This window comes from Leuresthes tenuis, unplaced genomic scaffold, assembly GCF_036924035.1.
Source record: "Leuresthes tenuis unplaced genomic scaffold, fLeuTen1.0.hap1 SCAF_22, whole genome shotgun sequence".
Lineage (NCBI taxonomy): Eukaryota > Metazoa > Chordata > Actinopteri > Atheriniformes > Atherinopsidae > Leuresthes > Leuresthes tenuis.
Window position 1 is genome coordinate 25,774,000 of NW_027325376.1, and position 15,280 is coordinate 25,789,279.

The 15,280-nt window shown below is 41.7% G+C and overlaps 1 protein-coding gene across 2 annotated transcripts in view; it reads left to right on the plus strand.

Annotated features, from left to right (window-relative positions):
• Positions 1-15,280, plus strand: part of focad (focadhesin) — a 70,579-nt gene that overhangs the window by 26,183 nt on the left and 29,116 nt on the right. For both annotated transcript variants that reach the window (XM_072375910.1, XM_072375911.1), the window contains exons 6-11: positions 5,293-5,394; positions 5,628-5,853; positions 7,956-8,165; positions 8,291-8,378; positions 10,680-10,873; positions 11,865-12,125. In XM_072375910.1, the coding sequence (XP_072232011.1) occupies positions 5,293-5,394; positions 5,628-5,853; positions 7,956-8,165; positions 8,291-8,378; positions 10,680-10,873; positions 11,865-12,125 (1,081 nt within the window). The remainder of the gene's footprint in view (positions 1-5,292; positions 5,395-5,627; positions 5,854-7,955; positions 8,166-8,290; positions 8,379-10,679; positions 10,874-11,864; positions 12,126-15,280) is intronic.

The window sequence follows — 15,280 nt, forward strand, 5'->3', positions numbered from 1 at the left end:
AGCTGGGGCTGGCTCTAACTGTTGTCTTATTTTGAGAAAGAAGCTCTCAATATTTCTGCTTCTCTTCATATTCCCTTAATATCCCGGGGGAAATGTAATTCAATCACTCAATCGATCAATCTATCAATCAACCAGTAAATCAATTCACTTTGAAGTAATAGCCTAAATTAAATAAATCTATTTATAGTATCTACAAATCACTTTTAGTAACACAATTAAAAAAATATTGCATCTCAAACATTTGTGGCATTTGAATGCAATTTACTCTGCCTCTGCCTATTTAAGCGTCTAAAAATATGTGAACTGTGAAGATGAGCTCACTGATACAAACAAAATGTCCTGAAAAAAGTGCTGAAAAAATGCTGAAATGTGCCTTAATTGCATTTTCACAAATAGAATGAAGGTTTCACAAATCAGAGACTGTGTTTTCATGTATCTTCAGGGTCTGTAGATTATTCCAGTCCAGAATTGAGAGATGTAGGTAGACTTGTTTTTAATGTGTCTAATGTGTCCTATATGCTGAAAATAGTGTGAAATGTGTCTTTATTGCATTTTCACAAATAGAATAAAAGTTTCACAAATCTTAGACTGTGTTTTAAAGAATTTTTTGCGTCTGTGTGATAATCTAGTCCAGATTTGAGAAGTCTGGGTACAGATGTGGTCTTTGTATAAAATAAAAACGGTGAAATCTCCCCTTTAGCATTTTCACAAATTGAATAAAAGTTACACAGATACAATAGTAGATGTCAGGCAAAGCTGATGTCTTACCTAAAATGTCTAAAAAGTTTTCACATCAAGAAGTTACACAAAAAAATGTTAACTATGTTAACTGTCGCACTGCACGATAAGTGCAGATAAGACCATCTACCCGTCTCCCCGTTTTATTTTCCCTCTCACTACCTATGCCCCCCACCACAGACACTGCGACCGCTCGCTGTCTCCTTGCTCTTAACTCTTCGACTCCTCTGCAGTTTTCTGCTGCCTGGAAAGACTTGTATTCTCTGGACGACTTTGGCGACCTCAACGTGGATGTTTGTATGAAGTTGTTTGATTCTCTCTGCACTGAGATCCTAGACTCCTTTCCGCCTATGACTTTAATGCGCGTTAAGCCACAGATTTAGCCTTGACTGAATTAGTCCACTCATGCACTCAGATGCATGTAGTCAGGCGGAGAGGAAGTGGGAAAAAAGACAATCTCCAGATTTCTCGGGATCTTCTACGTGATCGCCTTCTTAATTATCAGCAGGCTGCTAAAGCTGAATATTTTTCCTCACTTGTCTCAAAAAACGCTCACAAACCTCAGGTTCTTTTTAATGTATTTGACTCACTAGTGAACCTTTTTGATGCTGTCTCTGTTGAACTGTCTGCTTCTCTGTGTGAGGATTTTTTTGCAATTCTTTGTCAATAAGATTTCTGCCCTGAGATCCTCAATTCCCCAGCATGCCAAGGACCCAACTCCTACAGCAAGCTCAGCTGTTTTTCACCAGTATGAGCCTGTCTCACTTTCTATACTCTCACTTTCTATAGTATATACTATACTGAAATAGTACAACACCCACGGCCTGCTAACTGTCCATCTGACAGCATTCCATCCCACTTGTTTAAGAAGGTTTTCAGCTCAGTTGGGCCTTTTATTTTGTTTCTTATAAACCTGTATCTTAGCTCTGGAGACGTTACAGCCTCCTTCAAACATGCCACAGTGCAGTCTCTTTTAAAAAGGAAACATTTGGATCGCTTGGTTCTTTCTAATTTCGGGCCAATTTCCAAACTCTTGTTTATCTCCAGGGTCTTAGAGAATTCCTAGATCGGCAAACATTAGTGAACGGTTTCAGTCTGGTTTTAAGCCTCTTCACAGCACTGAAACAGCTCTTTTAAAAGCTTTTAATGATCTTTTATTAAACCTCGATTCTGGTAACTGTGCCTTTTTAATGCTATTAGATCTCACAGCAGCATTCGACACAGTGGATCACACTATTCTCCTGTCACGCCTCGAGCACTGTGTGGGCATTAAAGGTTCTGCTCTAGAGTGGTTTAAATTCTACCTTGCAGATAGATCCTTCTGTGTGCAGTTGGGGCAGTTTTCCTCCTCAGTGGCCCCTCTGACCTGCGGGATCCCCCAGGGGTCAGTTGTAGGCCCTCTACTGTTCTCTCTATATATGCCACTCCTGGGATTGATATTTATGAAGTATGGTATTCCCTTTCATTGCTTTGCTGATGATGTGCAGGTGTACTTGCCATTAAACCCCCCCTCCAAGGAATCCCTTCATGCTGTGTTTCATTGCATGACGGTAGGGCTGGGCGATATGGCCTAAAATCAATATCCCGATATATTGATAAATGGACGATAACTACCACCACCCCTTGCGCAAAAAGAATTTGGCCAATAGATGGGGCTGGGGCAGCATAATTTCTCTATAGCCAGTTAAATTGATACTAGTATGATTCCCCTGGACCTATTTATTGCAACTATTTTGTCACTTTAAAAAGGACTGTAAAACCTACAGTATCTGAAAATAAATGAAGATACAAATGAAGTACTTTTAATTCAGATTTATTGAACAACTAAGTACAACTGAACACGTTTAAAAGTACAAAATAACCTGCATATTGAAATACAACCACACGATGAAGACTCGTTTTTCTTAGGAACAAGCTGCTGCTCTTCCTCCTCCTCCTCGACCAGGTCGACCTCTGCCACCGGAGCTGCAGCTGCTGCTTAGATATTTGAACTGTACTCCATTTCGTCACCGTCTCTTCCTCTTCTTGCTACAGACTGGATGGGGTGGAGTCACGTGATAGAGCCCTGCTTCTTCATTCCGCTCCCGCTGAATTTCTCACTATTACCGCCCACACCCGCAACTTCTGTTACACTCCTGCCCGCAAAATTTTGAGAATTTATGTCTGCACAATAATAGAAATGCATTGATTTTGTGTCTTCTCCGTCCAGAAAGGAGATACATTATACATAGGCTATTAATAAAGAGATTCATGGACAATTGAGAAACTTCTCCAAATGTTAGACTTGCCTTGCTTTGTCTTTGTGCTGTAAAAACCTTCTTTGAGCTTCCTTTCCACATCATTCATTGACATCCTGTCGCTTGGCTATATCCCGATCCCGCAGTGTTTTTTTTGTTTTGACCCGGCGGGACCCAATCCCTATGCAGCCCTCTATCACGTGACTACATACGCTGTACTACGTGTGCGCGTCTTAAAGGGCCATGAACACAACCTACCCACACACACAGCCAAAAGACGAACAACACTTTTCTTTTCTTTTTTTTTTTAAACACCGAATATACCGACATAGGCAAAATGAATTTGGTTATAGTCGTAACTTTCGGTATCGGTATATTTTCGGAATATAAATCGCCCAGCCCTACATGACAGACATTAAAACATGGATGGATCTAAACTTCTTAAGATTTAATTAAAACAAAACAGGGATTGTGCTATTTGGTCGCCCTGACCTGCTCCAGCTCCTTGCCAGCTCCCTTAGCCCACTTGCACCTTACATAGGTTCCAAGGCCAGAAATCTTGGTGTAATTATCGATGGGGTGTTTAAATTGGACAAGCAGGTCAACTCTGTGGTTAAGGCTAGTTTCTTTCAGCTTCGGCTTCTAGCCAAAGTCCAACACTATCTAAGAAGGACTGATCTTGGTAACGTATACTTTTATCTCTTCGCATTTAGATTATTGCAACTCCCTGCATGTCGGAATCGGCCAATCAGAACTAAACCGTCTACAGCTTGTGCAGAATGCAGCAGCCCGTCTCCTAACCGGGACAAAGAAACATGGGCACATAACGCCGGTGCCTTCCTCTCTTCACTGGCTTCCGGTTAGGTACAGAATTGATTTTAAGAATCTTTTATTTGTTTTTAAGTCTCTGTATGGACTGGCCCCAGAATAATTATTAATGTGCATCGGCCCTCCAGAGCCCTGAGGTCAGCTGACCAGTTGGTTCTGGATGTTCCTTGATCATTCCTTAAAACTAAAGGAGATCAAACCTTCGCAGTAGTGGCTCCCACACTGTGGAATGCTTTGCCATTTTCTGTGTGGTCTGCGACTAGCCTCTCTTCTTTTAAAACACGCCTTAAGACCCACTTGTTAACCCTGGCCTTTGGTAGAGTTAAGTCACCTGTATTGGATCTTTTATCTGTTTGCCTTTCACTGTTTTTGCGTATTTGTAATTCTACTTTTGCTTATATTGTTTATCGCTGCCTATTATTTTATTCTGTAAAGCACTTTGGCTGGCCATTGGAAGAGTTATATCTTTTCCTTTTCAGATCAGCAGAATAATGATTTGCTCTTGGGAGTTCCTGCTTAAAGACGTGTCATCTCCTGGATTGTTTAGTTAACTACATTCTATCATGTGAAATGACTTAACAAACACTGTGGATATATTTCTTTAACTATACATGTAAATCCATATTGCTGAAAGTCAGACTAATGTTTGTAGAACTTGTGAGCTTAATTTGTGGTGCTGCCTTCTTACAGGAGTCCCATCATGAGACAGGTCTTGTCCTCTTGAGCCTTCTTCTGAGAAGCCATCATTCTATAGTCAACCCGATTGATAGCTATCAAAACTGGATTTACCTGCTCATGAAGCATGATATTGTGGACCCAACCACCAAAATGAAACATTTCCTTTGTTTTGTTCCTGTATCCAATGTGATGACAATGTTTATGGAGGAGGATAATGAGATCTGAATAGAAGTAGTCATTTGGAATACATAGCAGCATCACGGGTGAACAGTGCATCAGTTTTTAAAAATTGGAAGGATATTCAGTTGTATTTGTGTGCAACATTTTTTGGTCAAATTCATGATTGCAAAGATATCTGTAATCGAAAATACTGGTTCATCTCACGGGAACAAAATTGTGTCAGTTAGCTCATATGGTGAACTGATTTTGTTTATCAAAAAGTAAAGATGTATATAATGAGTGTACAGATGATAACCTAGTGAACAATAGCAGGTTATATCACAGAAAGAAGCTGAGCTGCAAGCAGCATTAGTCTCAACACTTGATTTTAGAACACACTGGCGTATTGCTGCTCAGTTTTGAAATGTAAACCATGACTTTGCAAAAGTTTTAGAAATGAAAAATATGCTGAAGATTCTTAAAAATAATTTAGCAATTAAATATTTACACTTAGTTTTTTATATTTGGCGACAAGTTGTTTTTGACATCTTGACAAACTAACTTGACCGTTCTTTGGCTATAGACTGCCTAGATCAAGGATCTGTTAGGCCATCTATAATGAGTACTTGACCTTTGTCCCTATATTGTGCAGAAACGCCCCTCACCCATACATCACAGCCCTGGAGAATCGCGTGGACTGCTGGCCAGCTCTGCTGCTGGAGATTGAAGACTATATTCGTCAGGCTGGTGACAGGCAAGGATGACCCCCACAAAGCCCTAAAACCCACCGACCGAACAAACTCATCACATTACCATGAGCAGTATACATAAATGCACACAATCGTCTAAATGCTACATTTAGTTTTAAGAATGAAGTCTGACAAGGTTTCAGAGTGGAAAGTGCCTAAACTCTAAAAAAAAGATGTTTAATAGATTATTTGAACATGTCAGAGTTTCTCATTTACACACTGTGTTTATGCACTGCAGAAATAAAGCATCTTACATCACCATGCTGGTTCCCTTCCTTCGGTACCTGTACTGTGAACCTCAGAGGCAATCCCAGCACGCCCTTCTGCGACAGGGTCTCCTCAGAGTTTTGCTCTCTACGCAGCCAGGAGATGAAGCAGATCCCTTAAACAAGGACCAGAAGAAGACCTCAGCAGTGTCGAACAGCATGCTGCTCTGCCTCTGCCACCTGGTTCCATATATGCAGGTGAAACTCAGATGTTTGATTGTGCCTATGAGAAAATAATAAGTGAAAGCAGTGAGTGGCCCAAATTCATATTTTTTTCTTCCAAATTTAAAAGTAATTTATTAATTAGTATTTTAGATGTTTTCTGAGAAAATATCATTGTATATATATTAGTCAACCATCTACAATGTCTTTTCCAGTTAGCACGTTACATGATTTTGATTTCAGTGAATCATCTTCTAAATCACTTGCTATTCTTAGTGTAGAGGACATGTAGCTTCTAATGTTCATGCGTGGATGGACAGAGAGCAGTTTTGGTAAAACAGCCAGAGTTTGGAAATGCATTGTTTTGAAAACCACACTCTCACACAGTACACACTGAAATGTTTTGCTGCCCCGACCTTACAGACATTTTCACACATGCATTGTTGCATTACATGTACACTAGGAGCATGTGAGAAATCAAAACTCCCTGCCTATAACTAATAATGATAATACAGTTTGCTTTTGTGCCTGTCCACATTATTGATGTGTGACAGAAAAGCAGAAATCAAAGAGCAGATTTGGGCGGCTGTAGCTCAGGAGGAAGAGCAGTCGCCGACCAATCGGAAGCTGGGTGGTTGGACTCTGGCTTCCCCGGGCTACATGTCGAAGCGTCCTTGGGCAAGACACTGAACCCCACGTTGCTCCCCCAGTGTATCATTGGGGTATGAATGTATGAATGATTAGAAAAGCACGTAGTTAAGTATCTTAAGACGTGCTGTATGAGTGTGAGTCCCATGTAGTGAAGCGCTATACAAGTACAAGTCCATTTACCATTCACACACCCTATATGCTCCAGACATACAGACTGCCGACCGTCTCTTCACAAAATTGGGACAAAATTTTGTGGACATTTGCAATGGTCAAGTGTCAATGTCAATGAGCAAATAATCCTCAAGAGCATTTCTGATGAGCATGGACAGCTGCTGCTTCATACTTTCTGCTGGCCAGTTGTTTCGAAACTTTTTAGCTAGAAGTGGAGACTCAAGACCCTAAGCCTGTTCATCTGCTCAGCTCCACAGACATAGATAGGGTTGTGTATCTTATATGTGCCTAATTTCTGATTAAATCACAGGTCAGATAATTGGTTTTGTTAGTACTGACCAATTGGTTTATTTCTGTATAGCACAGTGTAATGTTATTGATGTCCTCTCAATTTAAAGTCTCATCATTGTGTGTCTTCCACCTGCTGATGGTAGCATCATTAACAAATTTCTCTAGAGTTTCCTTCATGGCTGGGAGTGAAATAGTCTGAGATCCAAGCTGTTTTGGATTAACTCTTATCCCAGCTCTGTTTCTGGGCTGATCACAATGTGTTGGTCCAGCTGCTGTTCCTTTGTGCTCAGAGGTTACCCGGGGCAGAAATGTTCTTAAGGTTGGCTCTACTTAAGATAATCCCTGTGTCTCCGTTTCCAACTCTGAAGAGTGTATGCCAATGTATCCTGTCATTGGCTAAGATACGTCATAGGTAACAAAAAAAGGCAATAAACAGTCAATTTAAGCGATCAGCATGGCACCAGCTGTGTATTCAAACACATCTTTACAATGACTTTAAAGGTCCTGCTTTTCAGACTAAGTAGCATCTAGTAAGATGAATAGCTTGTTGCATCCAGCTGAACACCTGCCTTCTTACCCTCAATTTCTAAGCACAACCTCTTGTTTGATTTATGAAAAGCATAAAATGGCCCGCTCAATAGACGTTTTATGGTTTCTCTGTTTTGGGCTATTGTTGAAAAGTTGTCAGAAGAGAGGGGTCTGGATATAAATTTCTTTCTGTAAGGTACTGAAAATATAAGCGTTCTAAACTCAGTCAATCAATCAATAAAAAAATAGCGTCAATAATTTACATTGTTGCCCTTTCACTGATTTCCTCCCATCCTCATACCAGCTCTCGCTGGTGAGACTAGAGAGTGGCAAACAGTAGTAATAGTAGCTGCTCTGCTTTGATTTACAGATGTCAGACAGTGAAGGTCACACATGAAAACACCTTGTCATTGACCTTATTCTCTGTACTTTATTGGGGGAAATGTGATCTGTTTTAGCTCAACAGACAGTGAGAGTTTGTGTCTCTGCTTCTGCAGCTGGACAACGTGGAGGCGGTGCTGGAGCTCTGTGGGTTTGTGGACGCTCTGCTTCAGACACTCATCAGGGCTTCCGGCGAATGCTGGATGACCGAGAGAGTCGGACTGCTTTTGCAGCTGCTGTGTGCATGTCAGCGATGCCTCAAGTTAAATGGAGACTGCCGACCACTCCTCAACTTAATGCAACAACTGCTGCCTGCCTGCCAACAGGTGACTTAGTAACATCTATGATCAGATGATAGTTGAAGTCACCATTCTCTAATTATACTCAATATTATCTCCTTAGACATAAGAACACTTTGAATGGCACTGTGAAAGCTGTATGTGTTTTGTAGGAAGTGCCACTGGACGAGCTGATGTTGGGTGTGGCCCTGCTCCTGCTGGAGGCCCCTGCAGCTCAACAGAGCAGCTTGCTCAGTCTTGGTAAAACAAGATGTGCAGCACACAACCTGTAAAATCACAAATGATTCTTTTTAGTGCTTTGTAGTCAAGAAGTCCCTGTAATTGAAAATAACCAGCAAGGTGGTGGCTGTAAAAGTGATGCGTTTAACAGCAGGGACTGTATCATTTTTGTAAGACAGATAGGTAAATAGATTATTTTACTGATCCTACATGGGGAATTGTGTTATCATAATAGCAAATAAGAATGAGATGAAGTGACAGTACAAAAATATTCACAATGTACAAACTCTGTTTCCAGAAAAGTTAGGAAGTTTTTTAAAGTACAATAAATTAAAAACGTTATAACATCAACACGGCCAAAAGAAGTTGGGATAGAGGCATTCTCGTTGTTGAGCACATTTACATGAAACCAGAAAAACTAAACAAATTGTTATGTTAGTAAGATAAATACTGGGTGTTTAAAATGCACATAAACACACCGCTCTGATCAAAATCATACAAACGTGTCCTGATAATGAGGTAGGGGATTGAATCATTCATTTAAATGCTCAACTATGCTGAAGTAGGTCTAAGTGCTCTGCATGTGTCATTCCAAAGTTTATTAATACAGTTGAATCCCCCATAAAGCTGCTTTCATTGATGTATTTTCCTGTTTCTTTTGTCAGATGGCTTCTGAAAAGGAGACTATTGCGACTATTTGTTAACTCATGGTCACTTAAAGCATTTTCCGGACTGTCGCTCTGCCCTATTAAAATCCTGATTTTCTAACCACTGACAGAATCACTATTCAAGTAACTTAAAGACAAAGTCTGTGTAGTGAATTCAGCTATTCTTAAATGTGCGATGACATCTGACAGAGAAAGTTAGAGAGACATAATGTCTTTTCTTTTTTTTTTACAGTCCATGTTGGTGCGTCAGACATATTTCAGTCACTAACTTTATTTCCCTCCTGCGCAAGTCGAACTTCAACAAAAGTTTGACTCAACCGTGCATCTAACTGAATCAAATGTTCCATTATCTTCCTTTTAATGACACTTTTTTTAATTGTTTGGGAACCGAGAATACTAATTGTTGCAGTTTTTCCGAGGAATCCGTGTCCATTTTTGCTGAATCCAAGATTTCAGTTGTTCAGTAGTCCGTGGTTGTTGTAAGTCTGATTCTCCTCTTCATGCTCCATACTGTTTCAATAAGAGATACATTGGGACTGCAGGCAGGCAAGTCAGGCAGTGGGGTTACATGAGTGCCATCGGATCGGATTAATGGCTAAATTACAATAAGACTGAGTTATTCAGTTCATGTAGACACCTTCATCTGACAGAAAAAAACCGGATCGGATCGGGTTACTCTGGATTGGATTGAGACCCAGAGATAACTCGATCCAAACGTACACTGAACATGCACGTTGACGGCAGAAGCACGTTGTGGATTGGATCGAACGTTCGTCACCCGGAAGTCGAAGGAGACGATATTACTGTTGTTGTCGCCGCCGTCAGAAAGAAACAAACAACGCGATGGAGAATGTGCCGTTGTGCATCTCTGTGCCATAACCAGCTCATCACAGATGGAGAGGGACGCAGCTTCATCTCGCTCTGCGTTCTCCATCTTTCTGAATGCCTGAGTTTGTTGCTGTTGGTGGTGAAGACGTCAACAGGAAGTGGCTCTATTAGCACTAGTTGAAATGGGTACAGCGCCACCTATCGTACCGGGGTATGACACGCTTTGTGCCAGTGATTCCATTCAGATAAGAAGCATAACCCAACTATAGCTATAATCGAGTTAATCTCATCATGTAACCCCACTGACTGTGTCTATAAAGGAGGTCGTTCAGAATGAGGTCTGGCATCATCCTGCTGATATAACCACTGACTTCCTGGGAAAAGAGGTCTCCTTTATGGTTGCATATGTGTCCAAAATTCCAATATCCACCTCTGCATCAATGGTACCCGCACACATATGACGTCCTCCATGATATGGACACTGATGCTCATTGTAGAGTCTTGTGGAGCTCTGTTACTTTGTATTCTGTTAAACTTGTTTTCCCTTTCGTTCCCTTTTCCCAGCTTTGTTGAAGTGTGTTGCAGGCATCAAATATTTAGATCTTTTCATATTTTCAAATACAAAGACATTGGTCAGTGAAGATACTAAAAGTCATTTCTTTGGACTTCTGATTTTTAAACAAAGGTTTAAAATGTTATGGGTATAAGTTTTTTTCCATTTGGGAAATTTTGCAACTTTTCTGGAAATGAGGTTTGTACTTCCTATGGATTCCTTCATTTCATTTGTTTTTGCCTTCTTTCCTTGCACTCTTTTTGTTTGATACAGCAATACGTTTAGCCCCTGAACGAGCTGAGCTGTCTCCCTGGCTGAGTCCTGTCCTGGTTCTGCCTGTGCTGCAGCTCCTCTCCTGCTCGGGCCTCACTGAGCCGCTCTCTGACCAAAGGACACACAGCCTGAACCACAGCCTGGCCCACAGCCTGCTACGCAGCATCAGCAAACCCACAGATAAGATCAGACAGGTAACGGTTAAGCAACCTACACTGTTCTTGGAGGAAATGAGCTGAATGCAAAAAAAATTAGTAACTTCAAATGAGAAGTAATTCTTGCAGTTTTAGGGATGAAAGTACCACCCTGATTTTTTGATTGTCTCAGGCAGAATCTTAAGTGTCTGAGAAATTAGTTTTCTATTTTTTCCATTACTGGGAACTACAACATACTTTGTTTTATAAGATGAAACCAAAGCAAAAACAGGCTTTACGTTAACATTGTCCAGAGGTGGCGTCGACTCCTGGGACGGACCATCACACAGTGGAAACATGTCGAGGTCGACCAATCAGTTTTCAAGATCGGAGGTCATCAAAGATGTGTGCTTCTGACCAAAATACTATCCAGACTGTTATTAGCAATGAGTCCAAAAGCCAGACTCTGTGGTGGTATGGGGTTATTTCAGTGTTCAAAGGTAATTTACACGTCTGTGCTGGCAGCATTAATACAGAAAAAATCTCTGAGACTTGAGAGCAACATATGCTGCCTTCAAGACCACATCTTCTCCAGGGACATCAATGCAAAACCACATTCTGCACACTGTACAAACACAGGGCTGAGGAAGCAAAGTGTTTTGGTTCTGGACTAAGCTGCTTGCAGTTCAGACCGGTACACAACAGAGAATATTGGAGAATTTGCAAATGCAGCATTGATGACCTTTATATTGTTACACTCCTTAAGACGTGTTTGTCGAAAGAATGGGACAAAATAACATCTGAAGCGCTTCATTGCTTTGAGTCCTCAATGCTGGAGCTTGCTAGAAAATGTTGACAGAAGGAATGGCGACATTCCAGATTAGTATAATCTTTACTGTTCCAATTGTATTTAGGATTTAACTTTTCTTTATTTTCTTATTTGGTATTTGTTCTGTTTCACTCATTATATGTATTCATCCATGTAATTGTTTTTTTAATGAAGTAAAATGATTGGACTTATTTCATTCTTGAACCTGTTTTATTTCCTCAGCCTGGCCCAGCACTGGCTCTTCCTCTCTGTTCCTGGTACAGTGAGCTCATTGTAGCTTTGTCTGTACTGCGCAAAGTGTCCCAGGATCCAGTGGTAGCAGCTGATTGGCTTCTGGCGGTTAATTCTGCCCTGTCATCCAGCCAGCACCTGCCCTCTTCCCTCACTCTCATTGTGACTCATCTTATTATCACAGGCGAGGAGGATGTTTGCCAGCTGGCTTTGAAAGCAGGTCAGGCCATTGCTGCTGCCGACCCTTGCCAGGTAGATATTCCCCACAACTGCTTCTCCCAAGATTTTTGTGTCTGAATCCATGCTCCATGCTGTCATTTAATAAAGTAAGTAGAAATACAATAGATCAGATCATTTGTACAGATGAGTAGAAACAAACATTTACTCTCCTGAATTAATGCGTATAGCTGTAACATGTAACATGTGAAGAAAGCCACAAGAAAAAAAATTCTGAAAAACTGATATTTACGTTTCATTCATTTAGGGAGTCAGTAGTTTTGACACACTCACCCAGCTTTTAGACTAGTACTGGATAGTACTGGATGGTTCTGCACCACTGGCCTCAGAAGATGGTGATACGTTTAGGCACTTATCTCTGATATTGACTTGCTGAAATTATTGACCACACTTCCATAAACAAGTTCTTTGCTTGTAAGATATCTGAGGGGTTGTGCTGCTTGAAATAAGTCCCCTCATGCCATGTCACTGTGGCTTTAGTAATATCCAGTGACCATAGTTAAGTTTTCATATGCTTGTTGCTGGTAATATGGTTGCTTATATGTTTATTTGTCTTTTTCTTCACTAATCTTTTTGAAGGTGCTCCCGATGCTCGTAGCTGTTGTGCGTTTACTTTTTGTTCACAGATCCAGCAGCTAGTTGTCTGATTTATGGTTCTATATTCTTTCTTTTCCCATCACTCTCCCTCTTTCTTTCATTCCTCTTTGTAATAAAAGACAAAATGAAAAAAAACAAAACGGGTATTGAACAACAAAAAAAAAGAAATGTCCATTTATGTCCCCCCCCAATATTGGAGACAGGCGCATTTGTCCCATGCAAAAATTATTTTATATCCGTCAGGTTTCCGATATGTGTCCCCCCCAATGTTAAAATCATTTCTACGCCATTGGACATGCATTGCTCATATCAACACAATAGGGAGCCCCAAGTGTTACGACCCGGCTCTTAAGCTGCAACCAGAAACAAGAGTCAAGAGGGGTAAATGCAAAAATACTACTTCATTTATTTCTAACAATCCAAAAAAATGGACAGAAAGCAAATATTTTGATGTGGTCTCTGTTAGCTCAGATTATTTTTTGAGATTCTGAATGCATGAACAGATCATTTCTTATCGAGCCTATGAGGTATTTGCAGCATAGTGTTTTAGACATAGCACAAACACACCTTTAAAACTCTTCATCTTCCTTAGCTGCTGAATAATCTGCAGTTGTATAAAAAAAGCTTTTAACTGACAGACTGCCCTTCTGGGACTGTAAATGGAGTCGCTAGTGCTAAGGGATGATGTGAAGTATCGCGTGGTGTTATAGACTCCTCATTACACAGGCCTGTAAGAAGCCTGTAAGTATTCCCCTGCTGCTCTAATTGCTCCCAGAGTGCCACTCGTGTCAGTGCTTTGAGGTGTTGTTAGTGTTATTGGCATATTTAAATCTGGATTTCCTTGCTCGCTGTTGCTCACCACCTCATATCTGCCTGCTTGCAGCAGAAAGCACTTTTCAGTAGCTTTTTTATTACAAGAGGTGAGGGTAATTACAAACTGACCACTCTCTGCACATATAGTGGTGGTGCAGAGGAAAGATGATGAATTTATGATTTGTTCTTATGACAATTCATGGTGCTATAATTATTGATTAAAAGGATGTTTTGGTTTTGAAACAGATATTTTAGTGATTCAGCTTGAAGGAAAACCTAAATTTTCTTTTCCTGTGCCCCCCTTTCTTGCTCTCAAACCATGCAGGTGAAGTAGTTGCTATGCAACGGCCAAGTTGCATGGTCGGAGTAAGTGATTTATGTTGATTAAAGGCTGTTGCACTGCAGAGTTATTGTGTGACCAAGGATCCTGACTCTTTCCGACTCCTACAATCACCACTGAAGGGAACAGTGAAGTGTTCACTCTACATTGTCTTTTCTTCCATTCCACTCTTTCTTCATTAATCTATTGAGCTTTTCATTTCCAGCGTACGGTCAGGTGTAAATGCTGTAAGCCTGTGTTAGACGAAGTCTGTCATCTTGGTCTAACACAGGATTTTCCACTGAAGCAGCTCCAGCAGCTTCAGCGCTATAGCCTAATGTAGAACCACCTTATTGTTTTGATTACCTATTCAGTGGCTCCAACCCTGATAAACTGGTACTACAGTTGCAGGGCCTGAGCTAATAACTGCTTATGTCAGGGGCTTGGGTTTAGGTTATGGAGACCAACTAGAACAACACCATGTTTAGAAATCCAGAGCCTCTGCAGAATTTAGTTTGTTTCAACATTTATAGAGCTTCAACATGGATATGGAGTTGAAGCAGTTCAATGGTCCTCCCATTTTCCTGCTGTTTGTGGTTTAATGGTGGCAGTTACATTTGTGATGGCTGTCCAATACACTGCATAGAGCGGCATTCACAACTGCCATTTAGACTGAATTATAAACAGAATTTGCAGCTAAATTAGCTCCAGCACCGCAGCTAAGCATTGTTGGGTGTTTTAGTATGGCAAGCTGCTATTTTCAGATCTTATTTGAAACAGCATTGCTATAAACCTTGCTTGCGGGGCTCTTTGGGTATGTAGGCTGCCCAGAGGGTCGCGCTCCCAGTTCTACAAGTTTGGCTGCCCCTCACTTTTAATCGCTCACTATTAGAAAATATTGAAGAGCCAGAAGGGTGAGGGGAGGGGTCTTCTTCCCACACCCCTGCTTCCTGGTTGCTGCTCGGGGCGGGAGGGGCCAAGAGGATTAATTAATTGTTCTGCTGGTTCGGGGTCTGTGGTGGCTGGGGGGCTGCTGGCCCCCTGGTGTGCCCGCTGCACTACACCCCAGCGGAGTCGAGGGAGGGAGGACGTGTGGATGTATGGGACGTGAAAGTGTGTGTGGTAATGATTGGGCCTGGATCTGGGACTTGCTGTCGCCTGGCCTGCTTGTGCTTCTCCCGATGGGGGGGGCGGCGTTGCCTCTCCCCGCTGCTCGCGACTTCACCCACCTGTGGGCACGTCTTGACTCCCAGGGCACTTGGCCAGGGGCGCTGGGGCAGGCGCTGACCCACTGTGTGGCTGTCTGGGGCGCTTGGCCCTCCTGGGTATTGGGTGGGGCCTCTGCGGGGGGGTTTGGGGGCGCTCGGGCTCCCGGGGCCCGGGTCCAGTGCACGGCCCATGTCTGGGCGGCTGGGGCCTGGCGGGGTCGGTGGGCTGTTGC